Source organism: Citrus clementina, unplaced genomic scaffold (assembly GCF_000493195.1).
Source record: "Citrus clementina cultivar Clemenules unplaced genomic scaffold, Citrus_clementina_v1.0 scaffold_3, whole genome shotgun sequence".
Classification (NCBI taxonomy): Eukaryota; Viridiplantae; Streptophyta; class Magnoliopsida; order Sapindales; family Rutaceae; genus Citrus; species Citrus x clementina.
The window spans coordinates 50,946,607-50,959,148 of NW_006262339.1; the positions used below are offsets into that span (position 1 = coordinate 50,946,607).

General features: G+C 33.2%; 1 protein-coding gene across 1 annotated transcript; it reads left to right on the forward strand.

The window, feature by feature from the left end:
- Positions 1 to 4,817: 4,817 nt before the first annotated feature.
- LOC18046916 (ent-kaurenoic acid oxidase 1) lies at positions 4,818 to 8,620 on the forward strand. The gene is made up of 8 exons (XM_006445453.2): positions 4,818 to 5,408; positions 6,554 to 7,031; positions 7,133 to 7,396; positions 7,528 to 7,617; positions 7,741 to 7,819; positions 7,956 to 8,062; positions 8,186 to 8,307; positions 8,409 to 8,620. Exons 1-8 carry the CDS (start codon positions 5,110 to 5,112, stop codon positions 8,512 to 8,514), a joined length of 1,545 nt encoding a protein of 514 aa, XP_006445516.2. The 5' UTR covers positions 4,818 to 5,109; the 3' UTR covers positions 8,515 to 8,620.
- Positions 8,621 to 12,542: the final 3,922 nt, after the last annotated feature.

Here is a 12,542-nt window from a genome sequence, read left to right on the forward strand (position 1 = left end):
TGATCTGTTTTTTGGGGCATCCTCTTTCTTTTGTCTTGGTAGTTCTTCTCTGCATGTCACAACTGCACCGACGGCACCGGAAGTTAGTAAGTGCAGGAGATTTAGGAATAATTTTTTGGATTCTCGCAGACCGCATTATTTATTTATTTCAGGAGTTGAGCATTGACCGTTGTTATTTAGAGATAAGCTGTCCTAGGACTTCACATCCGTCTTCCGTCATGCAGGACAGCAACACAACCCGTGTACGGTAGGCAAAGCAGTGATCGAAAGCTTATTTGTTGTCCCCCTTTTTTCTTCGCTATTAATTTATCCGATCAAATCAATTAGATGTTCGACTGGATGTATTATAAAAAAAAAAAAAAAAAAATCAGTTTCTATTGCAATTGGAATTCTACCCTACTACAAAAATTTTTTTTTAATAAATAAATAAAATCTTCCTTTTCTAAATTCGAATTAGAAAAAAAATATATTTTTTGATTCAGATGATTAAAACAAATCTTTTACTTTATTTGTGTATCTTGAATCAAAGTCTTAATATCTCCAGATATCTATGTGTAGCACAAGGCAGCAGCGGAAATTAGATTTAGATGGTTGTGAACGAACAATTGTCAACGGGATTGGCCTTGTTTTGTCTTTCTATTTTGTTCGCCTAAATAATTTTGCTTAAAATAATTAAGGCGGATTAATAAGCATGGCCTACTAATTATGTTACATTAAATGAAAATATGCGCTAGTACTGTAGAGTCACAATTGTGGCAAGTGCATATCAAGAATCAGAGTGCTTGTATGTTACTCGGCCAAAGAGTTGGAGTTCGAACCCCTACAAACGCAATGTGAGGTATTTTTTTCTTTAATTATAATGTATAATTGAGTGAATATAGTCTTATCCCTTATCCAAGTGTGAATGGAGTACACATCTCTCGAATATAAAAATTTGGGCAAAGTTTCATAAATATATGTAAGTTGGTTAAAAATCTGGCCAGAGCTTCATAAGTATATGTAAGTTGGTTAAAAATTTGAGCAGAGTTCCAAAAGTATATGTAAGTTGATTAAAAATGTAGGTAGAGCTCTATAAGTATATATAAGTTGGCTAAAAATCTAAGCAGAGCTCTATAAGTATATGTAAGTTGGTCTAGTAATAGTGAGCTCTAAAAGTATATGTAAGTTGATCAAAAATCTATGTAGAGCTCCATAAGTCTATATAAGTTGATTAAAAATGTAGGTAAAGCTCTATAAGTATATATAAGTTGGTCTAGTAATAGTGAGTTCCATAAGTATATGTAAGTTGATTAAAAATCTATGTAGAGCTCTATAAGTATATGTAAGTTTATCTCAGTAATAATCTGATTTGTAAATATAAGATGTAATCAATATCATGTAATAAAAAAAAAGTGTTAGTGTGTCTTCAGCTTCGAAGAAAAAAAAAAGGATTTGTTTGTGTACATCACATTAAATATATAAAGGATAAATTTTGGTTGAGACAAAAAAAGAATTATGAAATAGTTAGCACGAGCCCCATTGTTGTGGTTGTAACTTTAAGGGACACTCAGTATGGCCTTTTCCCAAAGTTGTTTTAAAATTTTGTGCAGCTTTGGAATTTACTATTTAAGAATCACTAGTTTTTTTTTTTTTTAAGTCTATACCCAAACCTCACGAGTGTGAGGTCATGGATTCGAGTCCCCACAATGTATTATGGGAGTTTAATTTTCTTTCTCAATTTGAGTGAAAATAATATTCTCTTTTTCGAAATGTGAGTAGAGTAGACGTCCCTCGAATATTAGATAGGGTTAAAATCTAGGCGATACTTCATAAGAATTAATGTAAATTAATGTAAACTAGTCCTAGTTACAGTCTGATTTATAAATATCAATTATAATCTCATGTAATATAATTTGTACTCTTGAGCAATAATCTCATGTAATAAAAAAAAAAAAAAGAACCACTAGTTTTTATGCGAATCCCTGCTTTTATTGAAAATACATGCAACATGAACATATTTGTCAATTTTAGTCGGATCGATCGTCTACATCTCACTTCACTTCAAGCCTTTCATTTATTTAAAGGTCGATTTATGCATATTGACTACTGTATCAATCGGGAATACTTAGGCGGAAGTAAAGGGTGATCTAAATAAGATTAAAGGCTCCGTTTGGGATTTAAAAGTTATTTTAAAAAGATAAAAATTAATTTTTAGTATTTGATAAATTTTTTTTAAAATTACTTTTGATAAAATCACTTTATCTTATAATAGATTTTGAAAAGTAAAAAATAAGTAGCTTTTCAAAATCTAATTTTGAAAATTATTTTCATATTTAATGTAATTTCGTATATATCTTCATATAAATTACAAAAACACAAAATTATCCTTATTAATTAGAAAATAAAATCATTAACCGCAAAAACTACTAATTATATTGAGATAATAAAATAAAATAAACAATATAAGATATTATATGTACACAATAAAAAATGTTTTATATACATGTTTATAAATATTTAAATAAATTTTATTTAATATAATGTGTAATTCAGTCATTTATATTCTTACAATAGTTTGATAATAAGATTTATTAAATACATGTTACTACTTTTAAAACTCACAGTAGTTTTAAAAATAAATTTTTCTAAATGTTTAACTGATTTTTTTTACAGTTCATTATTTATACAACACAACTATCAGCAATCATTTTAAAAGATTCAGCATTATTAAACTCACTAGAGTAGTAACTTTGATTGTGTTCCAATAATTATGTGCAGATCATAATTGTGAATATGAATTTTAAGTGCGCCCGCAAAATTTTAGGAAATTTACTTCAGTTTTAGCTATTTATTCCTTTTTTTTCTTAATTTTTATTAATTTCAAATTATTGTGTATGATATCTCACATGTGTCGTTGTGACAGATGCAAGGTAAATGAGTATTTGGACAGAAATTAATGTTAACAAGGGTATATAGATTTAGGGAAAATGACAAATACACCCCCAATATTTAGGTAAATGGATAAAAATCCCCCTAACGTTTTAAAAAAGATATTTACACCTCAATTTATTATAGTTTTACCATTATGCCCTTCTAACATATAAATTTTTTTATTAAATTATCCAATTTGTCTATATATTGTTAATAAAATTGTAAATAGATAAATTGGATATTATAAAAAAAAAATTAAATATACCCTCATTGCTCAATTCCTCTATTTAAATTTTTATCAATAACTAATTTTCAAAAAAGACATCTATACACCTAAAAAAATTGTAAATAAATTATAATTTAAAAAATAAAATTAGTTATTAATAATCAATTTTATTTAAATTTTAAACTTGTATATTTAACAATTCTCCACATGTCAATCATTTAAACTTGTACATTTATAACCAATTTTCTATGTTATTTATTATGGTATTAATAACCAATTTTATTTTTAAAATTATAATTTATTTACAATTTTTTTTTAAGTGTGTAGATGTCTTTTTTGAAAATTGGTTATTGATAAAAATTTAAATAGAGGAATGAGGCAATGAGGGTATATTTATAATTTTATTAACAATATATAGATAAATTTAGGGATGGCAAAAATCCCCATGGGGACGGGTACCTTCGGGGATTTTTCCCATTCGGGGAGGATACGAGGATAATTTTATACCCAATTTCTTATTCGGGGAAGGGACGAGGAAATTTTTTTACCCAATTTCTTATTCGGGGAAGGGGCGGGGATGAGGTGGAATCCCCATCCCCTCCTCATTTCCCCATTTTAATTTTTAATTTTATTTTTATTTTTTAAAATTACTAGTAAATAAATAATAAATTTTGAATTATATTATAAAATTATAAATATTGGTAAAAGTAACAAATATCAAAATATTTATATTATTAAACTTTTAGGCCTAATTAACTAATTAAAGTGTTAAATTTTTATTTAGGACATTAAAAAGGTCGGGTAGATTCTATTAGCCCAAAAATTTTGTTTTATTAAAAATATTAATTAAGTATCTACATTTATTTCATTTATTTTATTGTCGATATAAAAGTAAATTCTTTTTCTTTTTATTGTAGGATTATGAAGATTGACAAAGATAATTATTTTGATAATTTTTATTTTGCATGTGACTTTTATAATAGATCAATGTTAATGTAAAATATATTTCGAACTTTACTTTTGTTTGAATTTTTTATTTTAATATAATTAATTCAAAAAAAATATGTATTAGTTATTCGAGGATCGGGGACCCTCGGGGATCCCCTGTTATTATTTGGAGAGGGGATGAAGATTCTTTCAAGCAATTCTGACGGGGATGGGGAGGGGACGGGGACGGAGACATACGCAAAATATCGTGGATGGATATGGAGAGATTAGTCCCCTCCCCTCCCCTCCCCTCCCCATTGCCATCCCTAGATAAATTGAATAATCTAATAATTTTTTTATATGCTAGAAGGGTATAATGGCAAAATTATAATAAATTAGGATGTAAATATTTTTTTTAAAACGTTAGAAAATTTTTTATCCCTAAAGGTTGGGGGTGTGCTTGTTATTTTCCCATAGATTTATTGTTTTGGATCTGACTAGGAATCCAAATAATGATGATGGAAACTTTTCTGTCAGTCATTAAGCAAGAATGCGTAAAATGATTATTGTTGACGACATAACACTAGAAATGACAGAAATTCATTTGGTTGATTATCCACATAGGGAATAAGGCTGTTATTAGTAATTATATTATGCAAAAATATTTCAGATAGTTTATTTTATACAAGGAAAGAAGAAATAAGGTATAAGTTGAAAAAAAGGAAGAGAGGGGGGAAAAAAAGGGGATGTGAGAAATAGAAAAGGAAATGAAAATCACCCCCTCAATGTCTATTTTTATTGAGAGGAGGACAAAGAAACAGATATGGGCCGGCGAGCTTAGGTTTCCTTAATTATCTATACCCTCCCGCCCTTCCAAATAAAAATCACCCCCTCAATATATAATAACTCCAGTTGACTGTGGGGTGGGTGTGTGTGTGTGGAGGGGCATATAGTACAAGGAAAGAGACTGAGAGGAATGTCTCAGCTCTGAGCCTCACTACGAGTCTTTATTATTAACAGTATTAAGGGGTGGTGAGTTAAAGGTGATGGTGTTGGTTGGGTGGTTTATCGATCGAAAAATGGAGTGGATGATGAATTCCGATAGCAGTTGGAGTTGGATTTGGGGGGTGGGGGTGGTGGGAAGCATGATTGGTGGTTCAATGATGATTCTGAAATGGGTCATGAAGAGAGTTAATTGGTGGTTGTATGAAAGAAAATTAGGCGAAAAGCAGTACTCTCTTCCACCGGGTGATATGGGATGGCCTTTCATAGGAAATATGTGGTCTTTCCTCAGAGCTTTCAAGACCACTCACCCTGATTCCTTCGTGGATAGCTTCGTCTCCAGGTACCCCTCTCTCTGTCTGTTTTCATTTTCTTTTGAGTTCTTCTATTATATTTTTGTTAGCTATTAGCTAACCAAATTCGTTGCGTTGGTGTGCCTTAGATCTTAGAAAAGTACCAAAATGCCATGGGGTATGGTAATGGTGTGGCCATAAATGGGGGGTGATGTGTTATTGTGTCTTTGTATTTGTATTTGTATTGCAGCATCTCATCCCATTCCATCTCATCTCTATGTACGTTAATGAGTACGGGAATCAAAGACGTCACACGGCAACGGTTCATACAGACTGCTTTTTGTCATTTTCACTGTCATACTCATGGTCCTAATATGTTTATGCAAAACTCCTACTTATTTCCACCGCCACCGTCAGTCAATCTTTTTTATATTTTTAGCCCATCCCCCATCCCCCATCCCCCAATCCCAAATCCAACCCCATTTTTGCAATTTTCGCCTTCCCACTCCCAGTTCCTCTCAGCTTTCATCTCATCATCTCCACCGCTTCCTTCATCTCCTTCCTCACTTTTCATTTTTTCTTTTGACACACTGTATCTTTCATTTTATTATATTTATATATTCTAATAATTAAATTGTTTTACTTCTCTCTCTTTTTTTCCCCCCTCAATTTAATCTTTTTTTTTTTTTTTATATACTCATTCAGCGTTGATGAGATAATAGCTAATAGATTTTTAATACACTGTTGGTGATAATTTTTTTTTTCTTTTAATTCAAAAATTGGTGAACAAAAAAGATTTACCTAATGGAGGCAATTTCAATAAATCATTGATAGAGCGCCATTATCTGGTGATAGTAGGTAGTGGGGTTACGAGCGGAGGCCAGTAAGGTCCATTTAGCTAATGATATTTATTAGTGTGGGTTGGGGTTCCACAAAAAAATTGAGAAAAATCACGAATAATTAAAAAGACTGATAGTTTCTAATCTAAAGGATGTGACTTGAAGATGTACGGTGTTCCGCGTTTTCATAACATTGTTGTGTTTAGTAGCTATTAATTAATAGTGAAAGAAATCTTGGCCTGAACCAATAACTAAATGTCCTATATACATGCAGTCTACTAAATATCCTATAGTGCTAATAATTATTATTATTATCATTTTATTTAATTTTTGTTTCGAAATGAAAAATTGATTAGATTCGGACGGACGGGAATGTACAAGGCATTCATGTTCGGGAACCCAAGTATAATAGTTACAACGCCCGAAACCTGCAAAAGAGTACTAACGGATGATGATGCATTCAAGCCCGGATGGCCAGCTTCCACGATGGAACTCATTGGGAAGAAATCATTTATTGGCATTTCCTACGAAGAACACAAGCGTCTTCGTCGCTTAACGGCCGCTCCTGTCAATGGTCATGAAGCATTGTCTGTCTATGTGCATTACATTGAAGACATTGTGATCTCTGCCTTAGACAAATGGTCCAATTTGGAACGAATCGAATTCTTAACTCAACTCCGGAGGCTTACGTTCAGGATAATCATGTATATTTTTCTTAGCTCTGAGAGTGACCATGTACTCGAGGCTTTGGAGAGGGAATACACTAAACTTAACTGTGGAGTTAGAGCCATGGCTATCAATCTTCCTGGATTTGCCTATCATAAGGCTCTTAAGGTCAGTTGTTTTCTTTTCTTTTATCATGTAACGATTAATTAACATAGTCTGTAGTGGATGTTACTTAATTAATTCAATGATGAATTTCTTTGTTGTTTCAGGCTCGGAAAAATCTTGTGGCAACACTACAGTCTGTAGTGGATGATCGAAGAAATCGGAGCAAGGATGATAACTTTCCAAAGAAGAAAGACATGATGGATGCCCTGCTGAGTGTTGAGGATGAAAATGGCAGAAAATTGGAAGACGAGGAAATCATTGATGTTCTGTTGATGTACTTGAATGCTGGCCATGAATCTTCTGGCCATACCATGATGTGGGCTACTATTTTCTTGCAAGAACACCCTGAATTTCTTCAAAAAGCTAAGGTAACCCCAACACAAATAATTTAAATGTCTTTTTACGAGTCCATCATCAACACCAGCAACTCTGTTCTCTTTTATTTTGCAAGTTTTACATTGTCCTTGTAATTTGACCTTTGCTTACTTTTGTTCTATAGGCAGAGCAAGAGATGATTGTTAAAAAAAGGCCACCTACACAGAAGGGTTTGACCCTTAAAGAAATTCGAGAAATGGATTATCTTTCTAAGGTTTATGATTTGACTGTTTTGATGAGTCAATCGAATTAAATGTTCAATCCAAACTCAAAATCCTTTTCTTTGTGTTTTTTTTTCTTTTTCCCTTCTCTGAACTTTTTTCCCCCTTCTCTGAAGGTGGTTGATGAAACGCTTCGTATAATCACATTCTCACTCACGGTGTTCCGAGAAGCCAAAACAGATGTCAATATAAGTGGTCAGTTCAATTTATTTGATGAACATGAAGAAATATTTTTACTAGTCTCCCCTGGCCCTGGATAAGCATGATTTGATAAGTCACAGCGCACAAGCTAATGGTTTACTTAACCAAATCGGAATGTGTTTCATTTCAGGGTACACCATTCCAAAGGGTTGGAAAGTTCTGGTTTGGTTCAGAAGTGTTCATTTGGATCCTGAAATTTATCCAAATCCAAAAGAATTCAATCCTTCCAGATGGGATGTAAGTTGTAGATTTGTTTATTTAAATAATCTTAATATGTTAGTTAATGCATATGCTTGCCATATATCTATAATTATATGATCTAATGATGATGTTGTTGTTGTTTCTGTAAACCAAGCACAGAATTACACAGCCAAAGCTGGAACTTTCCTTCCCTTTGGTGGAGGCAGCAGGTTGTGCCCTGGAAATGATCTTGCCAAGCTTGAAATAACTATATTTCTTCACTATTTTCTGCTCAATTATCGGTGAGTTATCTTGCAAACTCAAACTCTTCTTCTTTTAGGCTGTTTCAAAGTTATTTGTGCAAATATTATTTACGTGAGTATTTGTAAATTGGATGTTATAGGGTGGAACGGCTGAATCCAGGATGTCAAGTGATGTATTTACCGCATACAAGGCCTAAAGATAATTGCTTGGCAAGACTCCGAAAATGTTCATCTTCATCTGAATGAAAATGGAAAAATAAAAAAATAAAAAAAATAAAAAGATGAACAACAGAACAACAAGTTGTTATGTACATTGTCTTCTTCTTTCTTTACTAGAAATCCAAAAAAAAAAAAAAAAAGAAATTATTAATCATTATTTATGTTTATCATTTCCTTCGTTAGCTACAAATACAAATAAAATAGAAGCCTTCCATTTATTTAGATAGAAAATGTAATCAAAACAATTGCTTTCCAATTTCCCTTCCTGCATGCTGTTGTAATAGTAGTATTATTATTTGGACTCCAATCAAACTCACTCGTTCAATTATGATTTTTCTTTGTTTTAAACTTCTTCAACACCATGTCTAGTTGTCTACTCAAACAATCATTTGCCTGGACTAAAAGAAACTTTTTACGCAAGCATATATGATGAAACATGAGGTTCAAGCAATGGATGTAGTACAAGAAGAATTGGCAAAAAAGAGGAAAATCACACAATTCTTGAAGTTTTAAGGAGAAAAAAATACAGCAGTTATCCTCTTAATGTAGATCTAGGTCTACTAATAAGATGCTCTTATATACCAATAAGTGCGTAGATCAATTTACATGAGGTTGTTTTAGCTTAACTAAGGTCCTCGGTTCGAGACTTGAGAATGCATCTGCGTTAAATACTTGTTGGGTGAAATGTGGTTTTCGAATACCATATGATTTAATACACTGAAAAAACAAAAGCTCTTATATTGATTAGTATCTTATCTCTTTTGAGATATTTTGACATGTGGCATTATTAAATTGAAGGGTCATGATTTATTTTTTTAATTAATTATTCTGACAGCAAATTAATTGATGTGTTTTAATCTTTTACCCGTTCACTCCATAATTCCCACTTGTATCCATTTTTTTTCTCACCATCGCGATCTCATCAACAATTAGAACCGAAAAAAAACCATTTATTCATAATTCACTGCAATAAGCAAGACTCAATCATCTCAGTTAGAGAAAAAAAAAACAATTAATTTGCTGTTTTTCTTTATTTAACATTCAATTAGTCTCTAAACACCACTTTTTAGGGAACCTTTTGTTGATTTGAGTCAAAGTTGAGACTTTGGCACATGGCATTTCAATAACGCTCTCATAGTTTTTACAGAGCCCGTGGGCATTGAGGAAGTCTTTAAACAGTCATTTAAAATACATCATTTTGGGTACAACTCCAAAATATGCCCATTATGTGTACGGATAAAGAAATATTAGTAGAGACTGGTTGAGCAATTAGGAAAGTAGCAGAAGTGGGAACAAATGCTAATGGAGATGTTATGGGACAGATCATTTGGCTTAGAGTGTCAATTCACTCAATTGATATCACTGAGCCACTAACAAAAATCATAACGTTGGGGATAATGGGAGAACGAGAAGACATGCAAGAAGACGAGCGAAGGGTGATGCAGGAAGATACACAAGATGGGGTTCACCTACGGTGCAACTGTGGCAATGCCACAGTTGCATCCAGTCGTTGGATGCACTTACATGAGTGAGATTCACTGATATCCAACGGCTGGATACAACTGTGGCACGGCACTACAATTGCACCGCATACTTTCCCTATAAAATGAGGCAAAAGAAGATAAAGAACAAATCCCAATAACAAACCAATATGAGAAGTTGTCGAAGTTTTGCTACTGTTGTGGCTATATTGGGCACCAATATAAAGAATGTGTAGCATACAAAAATTAGGCCAAGGAAGATTTGCCCTATGGGCCATGGACTAAAGCTCAGACTATAACTGAAAAATTGAGGCAATGAAGAGATAGAGGGAGAGGGAATGTAGTTTGGGAGAATCAAAGGGACGAATGACCAACTTCATCTAGAAATCCTAACTTTAAAAACAAAGAGCACCAAACCTCAAATTATAGTGAATAATCGGATTAGGATACCGGTGCAAATTGAACCCGAGAATCACCAAGTTCAGAGGAGCATTTAGTGTAAAAGGATGGAAAGATGAGGCGAGTGATTGATAGCTGTCAAACCTAAGGGTGATAGTTAGTGAAGTCAACATCAGTAGGGGGACAAAAGCTAGATATGGCTAACCTCGATGATGAAGGAAAAAGACGGGAGGCACAAAAACTACAAGCAAAGCTGAATTTGGGAAAGGGGAAAGTTCGCACTTAGCAACGAGAAAGTTGAACGGGAAAATACCAATCCAATTCCAACGATAAGAGAAGTTGAAAATGAGCCCAATGGCCATATGCTGAGGCCCAAACGAAGGAAGTGGAAAGTGCAAGCAAGAAAGAAGGATAAAATAGAGAAAAAAAAAAGTGAAATGCAAAATTGGCCTATTTCAGCAAAAAGGCCAGTAAGTGAAGTTAGAGAAGCGAATGGGGCAATTCCAGAAGCAAAACGAAAGAAAATATGTGGCCCAATGAAGTTTTCAGTTCTCATCTCACCAAGAGCCAAACAGAAACTAACTATGGAAATAGAGGAGAAACAAGATGGAGAAACAAGCGAGTTGGCAATGGGAATTACTGAATTAATATCAGTGGAGGTTGGTTACCAGCCCTGCCGATAGCCATGAATATCATTAGATGGAACATTTGGGGATTGGGGAGCGACCCAACATTTCGTGAAGCTAAAAAATTGCTCAAAATGCAAATGTTTGAGCTTATTTTTCTTTGTGAAATTAAGCTAACATCTAGGCAAATGCAAGGGAAAAGTAAAAGACTGAATTTTGATAACTATTTTGAAGTTAATAGATCTAGAAAAAGTGGTGGTTTAGCTTTGATGTGGAGTTCAGGATTGTTCGTAAAGATTAAATCTTGGAGCATGCATTATATTGTTGCAGTAATATGTGCTGAAAATGGGACTTATTGGTGGTGTACAAGAATTTTTGGGTATTTAGGCAAATGCAAGAGAAAAGTAAAAGACTGGATTTTGATAACTATTTTGAAGTTAATAAAACTAGAAAAAGAGGTGGTTTAGCTTTGATATGGAGTTTAGAACTGTTGGTGGAAATTAAATCTTGGAGCATGCACCATATTGATGTTGTAATATATGCTGAAAATGGAACTTACTAGAGGTGTATGGGAATTTATAGGCATTCATAAATGAGTTAAAAGCACTATATATGGTCACTGTTAATGAGGTTAGCCACCTTATCTTTTCTGCCCTGGTTTTGGTTTGAAAATTTCATTGAAATCCTATGGCCTTTTGAGAAAATAGGAGAAAATGATAGAGAATTAGGTACGATGCAGAATTTTAGAAACAAAATTACAGAATGTAACCTGGTGGACTTGGGGTGTAAAGGGGGGCCATTTACAGGGTCCAACGAAAGATATAATCCACTTTTGATTGAGGAAAGATTAGACTGTTTCTTGTGCAATAAAGAATGGGGGAATATGTTTCTTGAATTTGCCGCTGAAACTTTGGAAACATGGACATCAGATCGCAACCCCATTATGATGACTGTGGCGGAAAAAGGAAGGGGGCTAAGATATAATAGAAGAACATTTCCTCGACTACACTATGAGGATTCGTAGAGCCTTTATGGGAAATGCAAGGAAATTGTAAAGCAAGAATTACTGGAACAAAGAAGTTGGAGCAATAAAGATGTGGTTGAATATTCAAGGGGTGTGAAGCACTTGTCTAAATACATTAAACTCTCTTTAATATTCGAGAAATACCTATTCTACTCACATTTCGTAAGAAAAAGACTGCTTCTATTCAATTAATTGAAAGAAGTACCTACTCCACTTAGATTTCGTAAAAAAAAAATTATCTCCATTCAATTAGTTAAAATTAACATTTATAAGCCTCTTATGGAAGCTCGAACCCTTACACTCAATATTGTAAATACAAAACTTCTCTCATTAGACCAAATGCCCAATTGATAATTAGAATCTTAGTTGGACCATCATAACAACTGATTCACTGCTATTAGTAATGTACCCCAAGTAAACAGATGATGTTTATGATTTGTTAAACGGACAAGTGCAAGCCCCCAATAATTTCGTCTCTTCCTTGTCGGGAATCAATAATCAATATCAATCAACTGTTTACTTTCA